The following is a 22487-nucleotide window of genomic DNA, read 5'->3' on the forward strand; positions in this document are numbered from 1 at the left end:
GTTCTCTCTCTCTCTCCCCCTCCCTGCTCTCTCACTATCTCCTTCTCTCTCTCTCCCTTCTCTCTCTCTCTCCCCTTCTGTTCTCTCTCTCTCTCCCCCTCTCTCCCTGCTCTCTCTCACTATCTCCTTCTCTCTCCTCTCTCCCTGCTCTCTCTCACTATCTCCTCTCTCTCTCTCTCTCTCCCTGCTCTCTCTCCCCTTCTGTTCTCTCTCTCTCCCCCTCTCTCCCTGCTCTCTCTCACTATCTCCTGCTCTCTCTCCCTGCCCTCTCTCACTCCCCTCTGTTCTCTCTCTCTCTCACTCTCTCTCACTATCTCCTTCTCTCTCTCTCCCTGCTCTCTCTCACTCCCCTTCTGTTCTCTCACTATCTCTCCCTGCTCTCTCTCACTATCTCCTTCTCTCTCTCCCTGCTCTCTCTCCCCTTCTGTTCTCTCTCTCTCTCCCCCTCTCTCCCTGCTCTCTCTCTCTCCTTCTCTCTCTCTCCCTGCCCTCTCTCACTCCCCTCTGTTCTCTCTCTCTCTCTCTCCCTGCTCTCTCTCACTCCCATTCTGTTCTCTCACTATCTCCTTCTATCTCTCTCCCTGTTCTCTCTCTCTCTCTCCTTCTCTCTCACTCCCCTCTGTTCTCTCTCACTCTCTCTCACTCCCATTCTGTTCTCTCTCTCTCTCATTCTCTCTCACTCCCCTCTGTTCTCTCTCTCTCTCTCTCTCACTCTCTCACTCCCCTTCTGTTCTCTCTCTCTCTCTCTCTCTCTCTCTCTCTCTCTCTCTCTCTCTCTCTCTCTCCTTCTCTCTCACTCCCCTTCTGTTCTCCCTGCTCTCTCTCACTCCCCCTCTGTTCTCTCTCTCTCTCTCCTTCTCTCTCTCCCTCTAGAGCTTATGTCAGTGGGTGATGAGTGTGAAGAAGAACTACAGGAAGACTGTAGCGTATCACAACTGGCGGCATGCCTTCAACACGGCACAGTGCATGTTTGCGCTCCTCAAATCTGGCCGCTTGCAGGTCAGTGCAGCTAATCATTCAACCAATGATTAGCCGTGTGTGTGTGTGTGGGTGGGTGGGTGGGTGTGTGGGTGGGTGTGTGAGAAGGGGGGTTCTATCCAATCAATGATCAACTGCTTGGTTTGACGTTTGCTTATTAAGTGTCAGAATCAGATGAGACCAGTAGTTGAATTGTGTGGAGATTGTATGTCAAACGTAACCTGAAAACACAAAGATATTTCTCAACTCGCCTCTTCGTGTAAACGGGGCTACAAAAACAGAACTATGTCAGACGCTGAAAGGACGAGCTTTATAGATCAAATGTATTACCGAGAAGTGTACTTTTCCTAAAACACGGTTTTCCAGTCATCCAGCCAAAAGAAAATGTGCAGAGATATAAGACGTTTTACTAAAGAGTACATATCTTAACCCTTTCACTACCACACTACAGAAGGTTAACCTTTCACTACCACACTACAGACGGTTAACTGTCTAGTGTGGTAGTGAAAGGGTTAACCTTCTGTAGTGTGGTTGTGAAAGGGTTAACCCTTTGTCATGTGTCAGTGAAAGGGTTAACCTTCTGTATTGTCGCAGTGAAAGGGTTAACCCTTTGTCATGTGGCAGTGAAAGGGTTAACGTTCTGTATTGTCGCAGTGAAAGGGTTAACCATTTGGTAGTGTGGTAGTGAAAGGGTTAATTTGCCATATAAGGCAGTGGTTCTCAAACCTTTTCTTTGCCCCCCCCCCCCCCCCCCCCCCCCCCCCCCCACCCCCCCTCGCCCCAACGAAATAGTCATGAAATGGGCCAAGTTTAAATGTATTGAAATAACATCAATATCATGAGCTTTCAAATTGTGCGACCACTTAACAATAACATCAATAACAATAACCAAAAACTGAGGAAAACAAGTATGAAATGTGCAGAACAATAACATACATAACAATACAGTTCAATAGACACTGAGACTGTTTTTATTTTTTTTAATAGAGAGAAATCTCAAAGTGCGAGATAAGCTTTGTTGTATTTTCTTGACTTGGTGTTTGGTTTATTAACGTTACTGTCACACTTGTTTGTTTCTGAAGCATCGCCTTTCTAAAAAACGTAACCTAACATGGGTTGTAACTGAGGGGTACAATTCCCTGACTGTATTGAGAGTATGGTATCATTAAACCACTACTTAGTTATGTACTTTAATTACTGGCCATACAGTACACGGTATATCTGGTGAACACCCACACAAGAATACGGCTTGACAAAGAAAGTTCTATTTAGAGGTATTTATTATTAGAGCAGCAACAATAGGTTACAAATTGAGAATTATGAATTGCGCTTATATGGCGAAGAACACTTAAGTAGGTCAAGAGCGTAAGTCCATGAGCATAATAAGATGGGTATAACTGACGCCACCTGTAGCATAAGAATTACATAAGGCACACTCGTAGTCAGCTGGAGATACTAAAGGGGTTCCCTCCGGTTGTAAGCCAGCAGGGGAGAGGAATGTTCGGGAGCAAAAGTCTGGATCAACGAGGAATAAAGAGACTCCAGATACAGGAGCCAGTGCAATAATCCTTTGGTCTGTAGACAAAGCAACAGCTATACTCCAGTATGCAAGACAGCATGGATGAAAGCTAGCCAGCCTCTGTGGTCCTAGAGGCGGGCTCGATGGTGCTCCTCACAGGGTAGATCCCACACAGCAGTGGGGTAGACGGTTCTCTGCTCCAGCAGCCACAGTACCAAAGCAATATAATCCAGCCGGAAAAGGCTCTGCATTCGCCGGTGTAGGTTCTCCGGTGTACATATCCAACGGTTCTCGTCTAGGACTCCTCGGATGGCGGCACGAGTTTAGGCCGCCCAGCCTGGATAAGTGCACTAGCTAGAGTACGACGAACCGGTGGTAATGCTGGTCACTGTAGAACTGTAGCCGCACGATACACTATAAATAATAGACTATTACTTTACAATAGAATAAGTCGAACTCGACGATACAGCGTTAAACTCTGACACTTTAGCTATCTATTCGCACGCGGTTCTCAAGGCTCTATTTAGGGGCAAAAGGGGCCCACTTCACGGCACGTTGTATCGTCTAAGTGCTAAGGCTAAGTGCTGCTGTATCCACCTGCGACGTATTTATACGTAAGGTGAATAATCTAGTGCCAACCTCAGTTCTGTCTCGTATTACTGCGCAAACCTGGACATGTTGAGACATGTCTTAGCGGTAGCTTTGAACTTGCCATTGGGGGTATGGCCGTTGGCGCCTAGGGGTCGCTGTCCAATAGGAGAACGAATATTATGGTCTGGCCTGTACCTAGGTAAAGGGATATTCCGTGTATATATACAAAGAATATATAAGGGATATCAGACTATATACAAATATTATACAATATATCTCAAGTAATAAATATATATATTCGGTTTAATCTGACCCTTTGTAACATGGGTACTTGTAATTCTGGAGCTGGAGGCGTTAGCCGTTGTGCGGGCGTTAGCCATTGTGCAGGCGTTAGCCATTGTGCAGGCGTTAGCCGTTGTGCAGGCGTTAGCCGTTGTGCAGGCGTTAACCGGTGTGCAGGCGTTAACCGGTGTGCAGGCGTTAGCCATTGTGCAGGCGTTAGCCATTGTGCAGGCGTTAGCCGCCGTTGTGCAGGCGTTAGCCGTTGTGCAGGCGTTAGCCATTGTGCAGGCGTTAGCCATTGTGCAGGCGTTAGCCATTGTGCAGGCGTTAGCCGTTGTGCAGGCGTTAGCCGTTGTTAGTCTGCAGCGAAAACAGGTCTCTCTCTCTCTCTTTTATTATTACCTAAGCTACTCACTCGAGAGACAGCGGCTAAGTGCTGAACGCCTGCGCCAGGCTAATGCCTTGCTAACACTGTGTGGAGTTACTATGGGCCAGTGTTTACACAACCATTCGTCTTTTGGTTTGGTGTGATTATGGCTCGAGATGGGAACCTTAAGTGTGTGTGTGTGTGTGTGTGTGTGTGTGTGTGTGTGTGTGTGTGTGTGTGTGTGTGTGTGTGTGTGTGTGTGTGTGTGTGTGTGTGTGTGTGTGTGTGTGTGTGTGTGTGTGTGTGTGTGTGTGTGTGTGTGTGTGTGTGTGTGTGTGTGTGTGTGTGTTGTGTGTGTGTGTGTGTGTGTGTGTGTGTGTGTGTGTGTGTGTGTGTGTGTGTGTGTCGTTTACAAGCCCACGTGGGCGGGGAATTTTGATGATGCATGGAATGAAAAAAAAATCTGTCTGTGCCAGCGGTGCACAACACCGATACAGAGTCCTAGCCTGTAACTCTCAGCCTTGTATGATACAGATTTGATCCATTGTTTTTGCTGAACGGTATCGACTTAGATCATAGGGTCACTCATATAAACTACTTTTCTCCATTAGAGATCTGACGTGTTTTGTGTCAAAGATGCAGAAAACCAATATGGTTTCATATTCCCAGATGCCTGTACCCTGTGTTTGCCTGCTGTCAGCCCTGTATCTGATGTCACAGTGGTGTTACATCCTGGAGCTTTTATCTTTGCCTGTTTGTCTGTGTGTTCTACTATAGTATTACCTGGTACTGCAGGACAACCCGTCCCAGAGGATGCTTATATACCAGTATATTATTACTTACTGGTTACGTTGTCTTTATCTCCCTCTATTTAACATCCCTCCATCTCTCTCTCTCTCTCTTTCACTATCTCTCTATCTCTCTCTCTCTCTCTCTCTTTCACTATCTCTATCTCTCTCTATCTCTCTCACTCTCACTCTCTATCTTTCACTATCTCTCTATCCCTCTCTATCTATCTATCTCTTTCTCTCTATCTCACTCTCTCTATCTCTCACTATCTCTCTATTTCTATCCCTCTCTCTATCTCTCACTATCTCTATCTCTCTCTCTATCTCTCTGTCGCTTTCTCTCCCCTCTTCATCTGTCTGCTCACCTCACCTTCCATCTCTCCCTCCATATCTCTCTCTCCCTCCATCTCTCTCCCTCCCGCCCTCCATCTCTCTCCATCCATCTCACTCACTCTCTCCATCTCTCTCTCTCTCTCCCTCCATCTGTCCATCAGGGTAGTATGAGTGATGTGGAGGTGTTGGCCCTGATGATAGCTACTCTCAGCCATGATCTGGACCACCGAGGGGTTAACAACTCATACATACAGAGGTACAGCCTCTGTGTGTGTGTGTGTGTGTGTGTGTGTGTGTGTGTGTGTGTGTGTGTGTGTGTGTGTGTGTGTGTGTGTGTGTGTGTGTGTGTGTGTGTGTGTGTGTGTGTGTGTGTGTGTGTGTGTGTGTGTGTGTGTGTGTGTGTGTGTGTGTGTGTGTGTGTGTGTGTGTGTGTGTGTGTGTGTGTGTGTGTGTGTGTGCGTGCATCTGCCTTTGTAGACTATAATTAGTTTGTGTGTGTACTTGAATAATCGGAGAACCGTGCATGTATTTGCACGTGTGTGTGTGTGTGTAGACATTGTGAAGGTATAATGTGTTGCGCATGCATTTGTATATGTAAGCATGTGCCTTTGTATGCTAGAATTAGTATGTGTGTGTGTGTGTTTATTTGATTAATTGGATTCCCATTATCTACCACAATGGTGGCAGCTAATCCTGCGGTCCACGCATAATAAAAACACTAAACAACTTACGGAATCAATTCACAGCTAAACGTAAACAAAATAAAACGCAGAATCACACCCACAAACTCTGCCAACAAAGAAATAAAAAGTTACAAAACGCAGATAAATCAGAAGCATAGTAACAAACCTCAACAGTACAACAGTACAAACCTCCACACCTAAATATAATTCAACATACTATTTTTCAGTAGCCTTTACAACATGTTCTTTTACATTTAGCTGATTAGCTGATTTTATCCAAAGCGACTTACAAGTTCTGTACAACAAGAAGGGCACAACTCTGGCAGCTATGGGTCAGTAACATTGTTCGTCAAACAGTGTTGAACTTGAGTGCTACAGTCTTGAGTGCATAGTAGTATAGACTATTAGCATAGTAGGTAGTAATATAGGCAGGGTAGATTCCTTAGTAGCAAAGTGCATGATAGTAAAAAGGTTGGTATTTAAAAAATAAAATAAAAATCTTAAGAAGTGTGTTTTTAGTCTACAGCATAAAATTGGGCGGAACAAGCTGTCCTGACCAAGTTTAGGAGTTCGGATATGAGTGGGTCTGAGGCGGCCAGAAGATGCAGAGCATAATAATAATAATAATAATAATAATTCATTACATTTATATAGCGCTTTTCTAGACACTCAAAGCGCTCCCCACAATGTAGGGTGGAAATTGCCTCCTTCACCACCACTGTGTAGCACCCAACATTGGGCTACGCAGGCTCAATGGCTGCCATACACTGCCACCAGGCACACATCACACTACTACACAATGGCTGAACGTCATTCAGCATAGAAGTCTTACGGGCGTGTAGTTAGAGACCATTGACCGGAGGTAGGAGGGCGCCGCTCCCCTCGCTGCAGTGCACAGTATGCCAGGTGCAGGACCGTGTGCGGCCGTGGGAAGCCAGTGCAGCTCTCTGAGAAGACATGGCTGACTCTGGTACAGCAGGTTGGAGATCAGGCGTGCTGCTGCCTTCTAAAGGAGTCGAAGTTGCTTGGCGGAGGTAGCCGGTAAACCAGCTACCAGTGTATTGCAGTGCAGTAGTCGAGGCGAGACTGTTGATTGCAGGAGGAGTTGAGTGGCTTCTTCTGTCAGGAACGGGTGGATCCTTCTCACGTTGCTCAGAAAGAATCCGCAGGTTCTGTTTGTTGAGACGACGTGAGCGGAGAAGTTCAGCCGGTCGTCAAGGACCACACCTAGGTTCTTGGCGGTCGGGGAGAAAGCCACGGCTACAGTCTCCACTGTGATCGAAAGGTCGGTTCAGGCTTTCCTCGCGGCTGATTGGCAATTCAGGTATATTTGTGGCCGTAGGCGGGTAGCGGAGGTTGGCAAGGTCGTCCAAACTGGCATGGACGGCCTGAAGTTGGTCTGGAGGAGGAGAGGGTATAGGGATAGGTAAAAAGCACATGGTTGGGGGGGATAGGTGTAGGTGTAAGTAGCAGGAGGGAAGGCAGAGAATAGTTCCAGTAAAGAGTAATTAATAGGATGAATAATGGTATACTTAGCACTGGGTGATGTGAGGTCAGATCCTCCCACAGGGAAACGCTCTCATCCCCGTTCGACGCTGCTTCGCTGACACTCACCGAGAATGCATTTCAATCTCTAGCTCTAATTACTAATTACTAATGCCAGACACCTGTGTATAACGTGTGACCCAGGTCTGCCAGTTAATCACCAAATTAGCATAACAAAGGCAGATGGCAGTTTAAAACACGCCCAGTTTCAGCCAAATCAAAACTAGCTGTTTTTAAATTTGCCATTGTTTATTATGTTTGTTTGTATGTTGTATGTTTATATTATAAAATTCCAACTCAGAATAGCTCTGTGCATAATGTATGCATAATCAATATATACAATACAATGTGTGTGTGTGTGTGTGTGTGTGTGTGTGTGTGTGTGTGTGTGTGTGTGTGTGTGTGTGTAGGAGTGACCATCCCTTGGCCCAGCTCTACTGTCACTCCACCATGGAGCACCATCACTTTGACCAGTGTCTCATGATCCTCAACAGTCCAGTAAGACACACACACACACACACACACACACACACACACACACACACACACACACACACACACTCACACAGCAGACATCCATCCACTTGATTATTTTTGTATGTATTGATTGTTTCATGCTCTATTGTTCTTCAACCCTTTCACTGCCACACCTTTTACTATCACACTACCGACGGGTACCCTGTTGTGCGGCAGTGAAAGGGTCAACCTTCTGTGTATTGTCGCAGTGAAAGGGTTAACCGTTTGGTAGTGCGGCGGCGGTGAAAGGGTTAATGAACCAATGTATTCATTAAAGAATTTACCTACCTGTGCTTTATTCCCTCATCCCCTCCTTCCTTAATTCCTTTCTTTCTCCATTCCTTTTCATTGTCCCCCTTTCACTCATACATTTTCCTGCTAGACAGACAGACAGACAGACAGACAGACAGACAGACAGAGAGGAAGTCAGACAGACAGGAAGTCAGACAGACAGACAGACAGACAGACAGGAAGTCAGACGGACAGACAGACAGACAGACAGACAGACAGACAGACAGACAGACAGACAGACAGGAAGTCAGACGGACAGACAGACAGACAGACAGACAGACAGACAGACGGACGGACGGACGGACGGACGGACGGACGGACGGACGGACGGACAGGCAGGAAGTCAGACAGACAGAAAGGAAGTCAGACGGACAGACAGACAGACAGACAGACAGACAGACAGACAGACAGACAGACAGGAAGTCAGACGGACAGACAGACAGACAGACAGACAGACGGACGGACGGACGGACGGACGGACGGACGGACGGACGGACGGACAGACAGGCAGGAAGTCAGACAGACAGACAGGAAGTCAGACGGACAGACAGACAGACAGACAGACAGACAGACAGACAGACAGACAGACAGACAGACAGGAAGTCAGACGGACAGACAGACAGACAGACAGACAGACAGACAGACAGACAGACGGACGGACGGACGGACGGACGGACGGACAGGCAGGAAGTCAGACGGACAGGCAGGAAGTCAGACAGACAGACATATAGGCAGTCATGCAGACAAATGCACAGACAACCATATACATATATATATATATATAACACCTACAAGGCCTATAATCTTCCATTCCCATGCTGCTCCTACTGGTCGGCCGTGGCGCCTGTTCAGCAGGGAGGGGATCTGGGAGAGATAGCATGAACCTCCGCACGCCGTTACGTTCCCCCAGTGAAGCTCCTCGCTGTCAGGTGAAAAGAAGAGGCTGACGACTCCACATGTATCAGAGGAGGCATGTGGTAGTTCTACACCCTCCCCAGACCGACAGCAGGGCAGCATGTGGTAGTCTACACCCTCCCCAGACCAACAGCAGGGCAGCATGTGGTAGTTCTACACCCTCCCCAGACCGTCAGTAGGGCAGCATGTGGTAGTCTACACCCTCCCCAGACCATCAGTAGGGCAGCATGTGGTAGTTCTACACCCTCCCCAGACTTGACAGTAGGGCAGCATGTGGTAGTTCTACACCCTCCCCAGACCATCAGTAGGGCAGCATGTGGTAGTCTACACCCTCCCCAGACCGACAGTAGGGCAGCATGTGGTAGTCTACACCCTCCCCAGACCGACAGTAGGGCAGCATGTGGTAGTCTACACCCTCCCCAGACCGACAGTAGGGCAGCATGTGGTAGTCTACACCCTCCCCAGACCAACAGCAGGGCAGCATGTGGTAGTCTACACCCTCCCCAGACCGACAGTAGGGCAGCACGAGGTAGTCTACACCCTCTCCAGACCGACAGCAGGGCAGCAGGTGGTAGTCTACACCCTCCCCAGACCGTCAGTAGGGCAGCAGGTGGTAGTCTACACCCTCCCCAGACCGTCAGTAGGGCAGACAAGGAAGATAATTGGCTACAAACAATTTGGGAATGGGAGAAAAAAGGATATTATAGGTTAACCGTCTGCTATGTGGTAGTGAAAGGGTTAACCTTCTATAGTGTGGTAGTGAAAGGGTTAATGAACGCAAGACATTCACACGGCTAAATGAAGAACGCATAGGCTGCTCCCTCAAAGACGATACAACAACTTCACTGAATCCAGTTGTTGAATCTCTCTCTCTCTCTCTCTCTCTCTCTCTCTCTCTCTCTCTCTCTCGGTGCATGCGTGAATGTGTGTTTGTGTTTTGTGGGCCAGTGTTGTCATGACAACAGCCATGGTGGTCTCCACTCAGAGCAAACCGCAGTCAGCCCTATCAGCTCTGAGCATCTCCTCCGTCTGGGAGCTGCACTCTCTCTCTCTCTCTCGCTCTCTCTCTCGCTCTCGCTCTCGCTCTCGCTCTCTCACTGTCTCTGTCTTTCTCCCTCTGTCTTTCTTTCTCACTCTTTGTCTCTATCTCTCACTTTAACCCCTCCTCCCCCCCCTCTCTCTCAAGGCTGGGTAATAAAACAGTTATTAGTGTTAATATTTATTGTGATGGTTTGCCATGATAACGCTGGTAACATTTGGTAAAAGATCTATACATTTTTCTGCTAAAAAGTTAATTCAAATACCCCCCCCCCCTCTCTCTCTCTCTCCCCCCCATATTTCTCTCCCATCTCTATCTGTCTCCCTCTCTCTCTCTCTCTCTCTCTCTCTCCTCTCTCTCCCTCTCTCTCTCTCTCTCTCTCTCTCTCTCTCTCTCTCTCTCTCTCTCTTTCTCTTCCCATCTCTCTCCATCTCTCTCTTTCTCTCTGTCTCTCTCTCTCTCTTTGTCTCTCTCTCTCTCTATCTCTCTCCTGTAGGGAAACCAGATTCTCAGCAGTCTGTCTCTGGATGAGTACAAGGCCACTCTGAAGATGATTGAGAGGGCTATTCTGGCCACAGACCTCGCCCTGTACATGAAGTACGTAACAGCCGTCAAGCCCAGATGGGGGAGAGAGAGAGAGAGAGGGAGAGAGAGAGAGAGAGCTAGAGAGAGATAGTGTGAGGGAGAGAGATAGAGATAGAGAGATAGAGCTAGAGAGAGAGAGGTAGGGGGAAAGAGGGAGCTAGAGGGGGGGAGAGAGCTAGGGAGAGGGGGAGAGAGGGGGGGGGGAAGAGAGAGCTAGATAGAGGGAGAGGGAGAGAGAGGTAGAGGGAGCTTGAGAGATGGAGAGGGGGAGAGAGAGCTAGATAGAGGGAGAGAGAGAGCTGGATAGAGAGCTAGATAGAGGGAGAGAGAGAGCTGGATAGAGAGCTAGATAGAGGGAGAGAGAGAGCTGGATAGAGCTAGAGAGAGAGAGGTAGAGAGAGGGAGGGGGAAAGAGGGAGCTAGATAGAGGGAGAGAGGTGGGGGGTCATAGAGGAAGTGAATGAGGGCCAAAGTTTAACATTTTATTTTATTGATATTTAGAAAGGCATGGCACTATTTACATTATCTTGGAGTTACAACAACAGACATTAAACATACAGTAATAATGTAATGTAATAATAATTTGGTAATGATAATAACCATAAGAAGCTGTCTGTATCCTTACGGGGCATTCGAGGGATTCTGGTAATGAACAACCTCCACGTCTTCAATTTGAGTCTGTTTTCTTCACAAACAAGCACTTGTTACGCTGTGGGGACAGTGTCTGTGTCGGCGCTTTGCTCAAACAAATGGAACGTTAGTATTACTTATCGTGTTTGGGAAGTTTGAGACGGTCACTATGGTCTCGCTCTATCTCGCTCTATCTCGCTCTTGTTATCTCTCTCTCTCTCTCTCTCTCTTACTGTACTTATCTATCTTCCTCTCTTCTCCCCCTCTTCTCTCTGTCTGAGGAGTGGGCCAGGCTGTCTAGACAGTGGGGGTGGCAGGTAGGCAAGTAGGTTAGAGAAGTAATTACACACCTGCTGTGTGTGTGTGGGTGTGCGCGCGCGTGTGTGTGTGCGTGCGTGCGTGTGTGTGTGCTTCTTCAGGAGGCGAGGGGAGTTCTTCGAGCTGACCAAGAACAGCCAGTTCGCCTGGGAGGACGAGAGCCACAGGGACCTGCTGAGGTGAGCTATAGAGCTTCTGCTCCGCGAGGTGAAAAGCCTCCTGGTGTCTTGGATGGACCGCGCAGCTAACGGGACCAACGCAACGCTCAAAAATATTATGGTTGGCCCCTCTTTGTTCACTAATCCAGCGGGGTTCTCAGACCTTAAAACAGAGCGACGCCCGTTTCGCGGATGCCCCTCACATAGTCGAGCGCAGACGGAAAGAACGGTGAACTTTGGCGCAAAATAAGGAAATAATGATTTATTTTATTTGACCTTTTCAGGGCCGTTTATCCACATTTTCATTGGATACAAAACATATATAATACAAATAAAACCTTTAGTCATGTGTTTGGAAATTACCTACTTTTCTTTGTGAAAATACTTAGTGTTTTTCTTGGCTGAGCAGCACACTGTAGTGTGGAGGCGTGTCACGGTGGGCCACCAACTCATATTTCGTGTTGATATGTCGCCCCCTTCAGGTCGATGCTGATGACTGCGTGTGACATTTCTGCCATCACCAAGCCCTGGCCTGTCCAGAAGAGGGTAAGCAGACCGGCCACTTCACCTCTCTGCAGGGCTGGAGATCGCCACTAGCTGCTAGCCAAATGCTGGTCAACTTTGGCTGCGGTTGGGACGTTTACCAGCTATTTTGGCAGATAGCCAAAAGCCCTCTTTTCTCTTCTGAAATCTGTTTTAGTAACTAAGAATTGACAAGAATTGTAGAAATTATGAATCCAATACACTGTTGGTCAATACACTGTTGGTCAATACACTGTTGGTCAATACACTGTGGTCAATATACACTGTGGTCAATATACACTGTTGGTCAATACACTGTGGTCAATATACACTGTTGGTCAATACACTGTTGGTCAATATACACTGTTGGTCAATACACTGTTGGTCAATACACTGTGGTCAATATACACTATTGGTCAATACACTGGTCAATATACACTGTTGGTCAATACACTGGTCAATATACACTGTTGGTCAATACACTGTGGTCAATATACACTGTTGGTCAATACACTGTTGGTCAATACACTGTGGTCAATATACACTATTGGTCAATACACTGGTCAATATACACTGTTGGTCAATACACTGTGGTCAATATACACTGTTGGTCAATACACTGTGTCAATACACTGTAGTAGAACGCGCTCACTTGACTTGACACTGGGTGCTGTAACCTCTGATACTACATGAAAAAATAGGGGGAAAGGTCATGGCACGCACTCTCTCACTCTCAGGCTGCCAATACATTTGAAAAAAAACTGGGAGTGCGTGCCTGGACCTTTTTCCCTATTTTTTCATCAATACACTGTGGTCAACATACACGGTTGGTCAATACACTGTTGGTCAATCAAGGACAAAGTTAGTTCCGTGTCCTGTCTTATTTTCTTTGGGTGGCGTGGCGTCACAGATGGTCAGCAGGTAGGACGACATGTTTAAAACCCTGTAAGGCCCACATTAAATGGACATTATCAACTTCAGAGGCCAGAAGGTGGGACCTATAAACACATTTACTATCCAATAGCATTGTGAGGCTGCACAACAGGACCCATTGACTATGTAAATGTGCTCAAAACATTTAAAAAATAAACATTTAAAGACATTAATAGCTAAAAGGGATGTTGTAATTTTGCAACGAGGGTCTTATATTTGTCTTGTATAAGACAAATGGGGCCTGTGGAAACATTCCTCAAAGGATCAGTTCAGAGACTGGATCACTCTCTTCTCTTCTAGGATCAGTTTAGAGACTGGATCACTCTCTTCTCTTCTAGGATCAGTTTAGAGACTGGATCACTCTCTTCTCTTCTAGGATCAGTTTAGAGACTGGATCACTCCCTTCTCTTCTAGGATCAGTTTAGAGACTGGATCACTCTCTTCTCTTCTAGGATCAGTTTAGAGACTGGATCACTCTCTTCTCTTCTAGGATCAGTTCATAGACTGGATCACTCCCTTCTCTTCTAGGATCAGTTCAGAGACTGGATCACTCTCTTCTCTTCTAGGATCAGTTTAGAGACTGGATCACTCTCTTCTCTTCTAGGATCAGTTCAGAGACTGGATCACTCTTCTCTTCTAGGATCAGTTCATAGACTGGACTGGATCACTCTTCTCTTCTAGGATCAGTTCAGAGACTGGATCACTCTAGATTCAAGATTCAATCGTTTTATTTCAAACCACTGTTAGTTTTGCTACATTTACCATTGTCTGGCAAAACAACATTTGAAAAAATAAATGAAATGGGAAAAGAGGAACCCCACAGCCCCCCCCCCCCCCCCCCCCCCCCACACACACACACTAGAGTAGACTATACTCTCATGTCACCCTTCCCCTCAAATCATTCTGATACAATAAGTTGGACTTCCTCCCTGGTATACTTTGCGAACGCCATCTTTTTTTTTTATCCACTTTTTCTCCCATTTTTTCTATATTTTTCTCCCATCCCAATTTCGTATCATCCAATTCAACCCTCCCCTGTCACGAACGCTGTTTCTTGCCTCCCACAAGCCGGCTGCAATGTGGACTAAGTCATACATAGCACAAGTCCCCTCCGGTACTTGAGGTAACAGCAGTCGCATCTTTTCACCTGCGCAGCTCGATCTCTCAGTGGCGAGGAGTAACGCGTGGGAGGCTCACGCTGCCCCCGACACTTCCTGATTCTACTGCGCAGGCGCACCAACCGACCTGTAGGAGTCGCTGTCCACAACGCCCGATCCCCACCCATCAGTTTCCCACCCCCTAATACGGCCAATGTGTATTAGTATGAACGACCAGCTAAACTGAAAGCAATGTGGAGCGCTGGGCTCGAACAGGCAAGCCCAGCGTCTCCGTCATTCGTGGCCCACGAACACCATCTTTTTGAACTTCCTCTTTAATATACTTATAGATTGACTGGATTTGGTCTCCTCCTCCAGATCATTCCACAAGGTAACTCCACACGGAGAAATACACACAGCCTTCCTGGTTGTTCTTGAAGATTGCTGTTCCAGTTTGAGCTTCCCTCTAAGGTTATATCTTTGGAGTCCCGCTCTCTCACAGAACATTTTCTGTGTCTTGTCAGGAAGGCTGTGATGTATGACTCTGTACATGAACCGGGCGGTTTTGTAATCCACCAGGTCCTTTAATTTCAGGACTGAAACTTTTAAAAACAAAGAATTTGTATGTGCTTTATAGCTCTCATTGATTACTTACAAACTCTCTTCTGTTCTATGATCAGTTCAGAGACTAATCTTGAGAACTGTGATCAGAACCTCTCAGGTCACTGGGGCTCTGCTGCCGCCTGTGTGTGTGTGTGCCTGTGTGTGTGTGTGTGTGTGTGTGTGTGTGTGTGTGTGTGTGTGTGTGTGTGTGTGTGTGTGTGTGTGTGTGTGTGTGTGTGTGTGTGTGTGTGTGTGTGTGTGTGTGTGTGTGTGTGTGTGTGTGTGTGTGTGTGTGTGTGTGTGTGTGTGTGTGTGTGTGTGTGTGTGTGTGCGCGTGCGTGCGCGCACGCACTGATAAGTGGGCGCTCAATTAATACAAACAGCTGAGCCCTTGTCCTCACATTGCACCTCCAAAATAAAACACACACTCATCCTGGATGTCATTATGGAAATAGGCATCTCATCAGCCAAAGATGAACGCACTTCATCTTCCCCTCCTCTCTCCATCTCTTCTCCTCTACTCTCCTCTCTCTCTCCATCTCTTCTCCTCTACTCTCCTCTCTCTCCATCTCTTCTCCTCTACTCTCCCCTCTCTCTCTCCATCTCTACTCTCCTCTCTCTCTCCATCTCTTCTCCTCTACTCTCCTCTCTCTCTCTCCATCTCTTCTCCTCTACTCTCCTCTCTCTCTCCATCTCTTCTCCTCTACTCTCCTCTCTCTCTCTCCATCTCTACTCTTCTCTCTCTCCATCTCTTCTCCTCTACTCTCCTCTCTCTCTCTCCATCTCTTCTCCTCTACTCTCCTTTCTCTCCATCTCTTCTCCTCTACTCTCCCCTCTCTCTCCATCTCTTCTCTACTCTCCTTCCCCCTCTCTCTCTCCATTTATTCTCCTCTACTCCCCTTCCTTCTCTCTCCATCTCTTCTCCTCTCTTCTCCTCTCTCTCCATCTCTTCTCCTCTACTCTCCTTCCCTCTCTCTCCATCTCTCCTTCAGGGCAGGGCTGTCCCCCTCCACTCAAGACATTATTCATTATAGTCATAGGACTGTGTCGACAAATTGATTAGTTGATCTTGTACTAATCAATTGATCTGTAAAATTGTCTTGTCGAAAAAACCATTAAAAACGTGACTGATGGGCCAACAAACTCTTCCTGTAAGCCCAACAAACTATTCCTGTAAGACCAACAAACTCTTCCTATAAGACCAACAAACTCTTCCTGTAAGACTAACAAACTCTTCCTCTAAGCCCAACAAACTCTTCTTCTAAGACCAACAAACTCTTCCTGTAAGCCCAACAAACTCTTCCTCTAAGACCAACAAACTTCCTGTAAGACCAACAAACTCTTCCTGTAAGACTAACAAACTCTTCCTCTAAGCCCAACAAACTCTTCTACTAAGACCAACAAACTCTTCCTGTAAGCCCAACAAACTCTTCCTCTAAGACCAACAAACTTCCTGTAAGACCAACAAACTCTTCCTGTAAGACCAACAAACTCTTCCTCTAAGCCCAACAAACTCTTCCTGTAAGACCAACAACAACACTTTTCACTCTCTTGCCCACTCTCTCTCTCTCTCCCCTCTCTCTCGATCTCTCTCTCTCCCCCCGCTCTCTTTGTCCCCCCCCTCTCTCTGTCTCTCCCTCTCCCCCTCTCCCCCCCTCTCTCTCTCTCTCTCTCTCTCTCTCTCTCTCTTTCTCCCTCTTCAGCATCATCTACATTCCTCGTCCTATCCATTTGTCTACGGTATCTAATTTCTTCTGTGCGCTGTGGTCGGTGTGTTAGGACAAGAGGTCACGTGGGGTGGCTGCGTGTTATTGCAGGGTATCAGATTATATCCTGGCAACATGTAAGAAAGTATAATCTTAGTATAAATCTGGCAGGACGTTTATTGAAATTCCTCTACTGAAATGTATAGCCCCACTAATTGTGTGGAAGCACATTTAAAAACAAAACAAATAAATGGAAGAAAAGAAGAAAAAAATAGACCCACATAGCTATTTGACCATTAGTAAGAGACCACACCATGACAGTTAGGAGAATGAGGTGTATTGGTGAGAGGAATGGGCTACAGGGCTCTTCAACTGTTCCAGCACGGTGCCCAACTGAATGAATTAGTATCACTCTGGGATCCAGAGACAGTCATATTAGTTCAAGTTTCAAGTTTGTTTCAAGTTTGTTTATTAGTTGTCACAATAAAATACATGTACTTTACGGTGAAATGCTTGGTTCTGTATGAGCCCCTGAGAGTGTGCTTCATACAGTAAAAAAAAAGTAAGTAAAAGGAATATACAATACAATATACAATCTAAAGTAGAGCAGTGAGGTACAGAACTTTAAGGTAAGGTGCAAATGAGGTATGAATGTAGTGCAAATCTCTTTAGTAAATAGATTAAAGTGTAGGCGGCTGGGTGGCACAGCGGTCTATGCGCTCGTCACCAGTATCGAATCCGGCTGTCAGCGTTGCCTCCGGCTTGGGCCGGCCGTCATACTGACTCAATTGGCAGAGTCAGCGGGAGGGGAGTCGATGGGTGGTAATCTGGTCGTTGTAAACAGCGACTCCTACAGGTCGGTCAGGGCGCCTGCACAGCAAGGACAGGAGATGTCGAGGGTAGTGTGAGCCTCCCACACGTTACACCTCGCCAATGAGAGTCCGCGCTGGCAGGTGTAAAGAAGTGGCTGGCTGACTTGCAAAAGTGGGGCTTGTTTCTTTTAGTTTTTTCTGACGATTGCATACCAACGTAATTTGCCATTTATTATACTTTATACTTATAGCACATGCATGAGTCTGGTCTCTTTTTAAAGGTAACATTCTGAAGTTTCTTACGCAAAATCACTTTGAATGCTAATGAAATAGAGTAACAGATGTTTGAACACACTGGAGTAAAGGTTTTGTGTACTCACATTTTGCCAGATGCCTGTTTTTAAGTTCCAGCTGAGAGGTAGGAGCTGGAAAACATAATGGTTCCATAGCATCAAGTCTTATGTAGTACAGGTCCAAGGTTTATAAAAATCCCATGGAAAATGAGTGTTTCACAAAGGTTTTTGTAATGCGTGTAGCGGTACAAATTCAGCGTGATTATCCAAAATGGCCGTCCACTGCCATTAATTTCGCCTCTCGAGTCAAAACAAAGGACTTCTTCATCTTCTTGTGTCACCTTCCCCCACTGTCAGCGCCCGTTTGAGATCGCTTTCGGAGCAGACACTCATTGGCTACAACGGTGGTCATCATTTTCGCCATCAGCGGTGACGGGTCAGTTCAGCACCATTCACAACCGGACGTGGTCACGGCTTGTCAAATGACGCTCGCCGCATGTTTCGTCTTGTAACTCAAGAATAGAATCATGCAATAGGTTGAGTGTGGTGACGATCGAAAGGCGGCAAATTCAACTTTCCAACACTGGATTGGTTGATCGGCGAAAACGCAGCCCTGAGCCGACAGACGAGGGAAAAGCACTGCGACGTGCACGCGAGTGATCTTTTACCTGATCCTGGTCCTTTATGCTCTCCTGCAGATAGCCGAGCTGGTGGCCACAGAGTTCTTTGAGCAAGGAGACAAGGAGAGACAAGAACTGAACATCGAGCCCATCGTGAGTACTGTGCCCCCCCGACGGTCCTTATTACGCTCCTTATTATCATATGGACTCCCACAGTACTATTATTATATTATTGTGTTATGCACAAAAAAAACACAAAAAAATGTATTTCAAAAGAAAGAAAAAAAAACATATTCCAACTGCGCTCAGAAATAATGAATTCATTATGGCAAAATAATAACAAAATAAAAATGCTGAAATAAAAAGATGGATTTTCTCAGTTTTGCTCAGAATAACGTAAATTGTGAACCCAGTATCGTGTATCGAATCAAATTGTGTCCCAGGAGTCTTGTCACATCCATAGTAAGTTAATAGTTATAGTACTATTTACGCATGCACACACTCCACTTTGGTTTTGTACTGCTCTCCCATTCAATAAAGGCATGTTTGGCATCTCTGTCTTGTGCTCCTCTTCCGGTCAGGACCTGATGAACCGTGAGAAGAGAGATAAGATCCCCAGCATGCAGGTGTCCTTCATCGACGCCATCTGCACACAGCTGTACGAGGTGCGTCGAGGACCAACAATAAGCCAGTCAGGCAGACCGGCCCATAGACCGCTAGTCGTTTAGACGGCAGACCGGCCAATAAACTAATCATCGTGGTTGATGGCAAATACTGCGGCATGGTCATGCTGGACCTACAAAAGGCCTTCGACACTGTCAATCACTCCATTCTAATGGACAAGCTAAAAGCAATTGGTTTTGATAGCCTATCAGTGAGCTGGATGCAATCCTACCTGGAGGGGAGAGAACAGATGGTAGAGGTAAACGGTACTCTATCCCCCCCCCTCACAGTGAGCTGTGGTGTTCCACAAGGAAGCATACTAGGACCGCTACTCTTCCTAATTTATGCAAATGACATGTCGTCAGCCTGTGACTGCAACTTGTTCCTGTTTGCGGACGACTCAGCCCTGCTGGTCTCTGACAAGAACAAATTGCAGGTTGAAAAAACCCTCAGCACGGAACTAGGCAAAATCTGCATATGGCTCGCTGATAACAAACTATCATTACACATGGGCAAAACAGAGTCCATTCTCTTCGGTTCAAATAACAAACTCAGCAAGACCGACGGCTTCTCAGTTACAGTGGGTGACAATATTGTCACAAGGAAAGACGAAATTACCTACCTGGGTTCCATCCTAGAGGCAAATCTTTCCTGTGACAAAATGGCATCCAATGTAATAAAAAAAGTCAACCAACGAACTAGATTCTTGTACCGGATCTCCTCTCTGGTAAACAAGAATACCCTGAGGACTCTGGCAGGAGCACTCATTCAAGGGTACTATGACTATGCGTGCACCTCATGGTACCAAAGCACCTCAAAGGCGCTTAAAACAAAATTACAAACATCACAAAACAAACTGGTCAGACTACTACTTGACCTAAACCCCAGAACCCACCTCACCCCTGCCCACTTTGCCAACCTAGGATGGCTTAGAGTAGACGACAGAGTACAGCAACTTGCAATGGGCCTGGTCTACAAGATACACTATACGACCGGGGTGCCCATGTACATGTCAAAATACTTCCCAAAGGTCAGTGAATACCACAACCACTACACCAGAGGAAGCTCAACAAATCATGTTAAACCCAGATTCGGCTCAAACAAGGGACTAAACACGTTTCGCAATTATGCCACAACAATGTGGAACGCCCTACCCAAAGCTGTAAAGGAATGTGAATCCCTGCCCACATTCAAAACCGCCCTTAAAGAGCACCTACGGGAGGCTGCAATTCGAAACTGGCCACCGTAAATGCCCAAAACCCCCACCACCTCCTAATAGACAGTCTCCTCCCCACCGGATGTATATATTCCCTCCCCGCCGTATGTATATTCCCCTCCCACCCACCCACCCCCTCCTAATGTACAGTCCCCTCCCCATCATATGTATATACTCTGTCAGGATCTAGGGGTAACAGTACTGTATATTTGAATACCGCCTATGTCACAAATGTATCAGTACTAAATACCTATATGTCCCTATGCCATAAATGTCATGTATGTTATGTATGTCATAAATGTCTATATGAATTGAAAATGGGGGACCCTGATGGAAACAAGACAAACGTCTTTCTCAGGTCTGCATCCCCTTAACAATTGTATGTATTGAGCCGTACTGTATTGTACCCATTCTGCAATCTGTTAAATAAAGTTTTCATTCATTCATTCATTCATGGATAGTGGGACGCCGGTGACAAGGGAGCATCACACATCCTACATGTATCACTAACACAGTCAGCGGGAAGAGAGAGAGGCTGTTGTGTTCGAATTGCATTTCTAAGAACGACAACTGAAGAGGGTTGACATTTCATTTTTGTGTCATTCTTCTGTCTAGCAGCAGTGGACAAAAGTGTAACAGTAGATACACCCTCACAGAAATGCCCTCCATAAAAAATTCTAGTATGTAAAACAAAAATACATATAATATAAGAAAGTATTTGATGCTGAACGTACCAAAGTAAAAGTATAGAAATTAAGAAGGTTTATTTCATGAAGGAGTTTATATTTCTAGCGCACTTGAACGTGGTACTCAAATTAAATAATATGGTTAAAGCGATAACCATCTTGAGAATCTCTTCTGGATGAGATAGAATGTCTAATCGAGGTGTAACAATTTTTCCACTGCACCAAAGATTATCAAGGACATACCGTGTTGACGGTGAAACAAATTGATTGAAACCCTGTGTTTTTGTAGGCACAGGGTGAGGCTCGACTCAAGTTAACCCCCAGTCTGTGAAATGGAATGATTTTTATCTTGGCTTTTAGAAAAGAAAACGCTGGATTTCCTCTAGTTTGGCTTTAACACATGTTGATTACTTGCTAATCCCGCTTCACTGGAATGCACACCAGCCCTGCAGTAATGCTCTCCTCTTGACTTTCACTCTCAATTCAATTAAATTCAATTTAATGGGGCTTTATTGACATGGGAAACATATGTTTACATTGCCAAAGCCAAACAAAACAAAGCAAAACAATCAAACAGAGAAATCAGTACAGTACAGAAGTATTTTTTTGTGTGATTGACAATCTTTATGGTGGTTGTATTCCATTGGATGTCCTTTTCTTGTCACAGCAGCTCACAAATCTTGCTGCTGTGTTTGCACATTGTTGTATTTCACCCAGCAGGTATGGGAGTTTTGCGTTTTTTGTCGTGTTTTCAAAGTCTCTGTGTCTCTCTCTCTCTCTCTGTGTCTCTCTCTCTGTCTCTCTCTCTGTGTCTGTCTCTCTCTCTCTCTGGCTCTCTCTCTCTCTCTCTGTGTGTCTCTCTCTATGTGTCTCTCTCTCTCTTTGTGTCTCTCTCTCTGTCTCTCTCTCTCTCTCTCTGTGTGTCTCTCTCTCTCTCCCTCTCTCTCTCTCCCTCTCTCTCTCCCTCTCTCTCTCTCTCAGACCTTAACAGGGATGTCAGAGCACTGCTCTCCCTTGCTGGAGGGCTGTCAGCAGAACAGGCAGAAGTGGAAGAACCTGGCCGAGCAGGAGGGCGAGAAAGGTGCCGTCAACGGACTGGTGTGAACGTTGTCGACTTCACTCCGATGCCCCCCCAACCCCCCCGCCACCACTCAATAGCCGTCACACACACATACACCTGAGAAAATGTCAACACTAAGCTATATTTATTAACATAGCCGTTTTTGTTCTCTTACTTTTCTTTTGCACAGAGTCGAGTCTATCTGCGTTATTCCTCGCAGATAGTGAATTCTGAAGGAGGGGGGGGGGCGTGATAGTACACTGAATAGTAAGGGAGCTTGCGTGTGAGTGGCTCCCTATGAGTTGCCCTGGCACCCTAGGGTTCAACCCCTTAAACACTAGAGTGCAGGTGACATTGTACTTACTATATACTTTACATACTATAGAAATAATCTGAAGCGTGTTAGATGTTGACTTGATATCACTCACCGTACGCACTCACACACTACCAAGGGTTTGAGTATTTTGTAACATTTTTCACTCATTGTCTTAACTATTGCATATTTATTTTTATTTGTTTTATATATTTATTAGAGTTTCTATACTGTATGGTCTTATGATCTTCTTGTCCAGAACACACGTCTTTAGAGGAAATGTAGTTTGAATACCAAGCTGTTCCTGTCTTTGGTTTTGCAAGCATCTTCCTTTGGAGAAAGCTTTCGAGCAATGACAATGTTCAGTACTGTATTAACTTGTATTATTTGAAATAGTTAGGAGCCAAAGACTAGGCCTGACTTTT

At 46.0% G+C, this 22487-nt stretch overlaps 1 protein-coding gene across 1 annotated transcript in view; it reads left to right on the forward strand.

The window, feature by feature from the left end:
- Window positions 1-22087, forward strand: part of pde5ab (phosphodiesterase 5A, cGMP-specific, b) — a gene marked incomplete at its 5' end in the record, with an annotated part of 195044 nt that extends 172957 nt beyond the window's left edge. Inside the window, 9 exons of the mRNA XM_084320619.1 lie at window positions 874-999; window positions 5020-5114; window positions 7497-7584; window positions 10344-10444; window positions 11482-11559; window positions 12021-12084; window positions 18203-18277; window positions 18706-18789; window positions 21671-22087. Coding sequence (XP_084176745.1) covers window positions 874-999; window positions 5020-5114; window positions 7497-7584; window positions 10344-10444; window positions 11482-11559; window positions 12021-12084; window positions 18203-18277; window positions 18706-18789; window positions 21671-21793 — 834 coding nt within the window. The 3' untranslated portion in view covers window positions 21794-22087. The remainder of the gene's footprint in view (window positions 1-873; window positions 1000-5019; window positions 5115-7496; window positions 7585-10343; window positions 10445-11481; window positions 11560-12020; window positions 12085-18202; window positions 18278-18705; window positions 18790-21670) is intronic.
- Between the last annotated feature and the right edge of the window lie 400 nt (window positions 22088-22487).

This window comes from Notolepis coatsorum, assembly GCF_963971535.1.
Source record: "Notolepis coatsorum genome assembly, chromosome: 1".
In the NCBI taxonomy this organism is placed as follows: Eukaryota; Metazoa; Chordata; class Actinopteri; order Aulopiformes; family Paralepididae; genus Notolepis; species Notolepis coatsorum.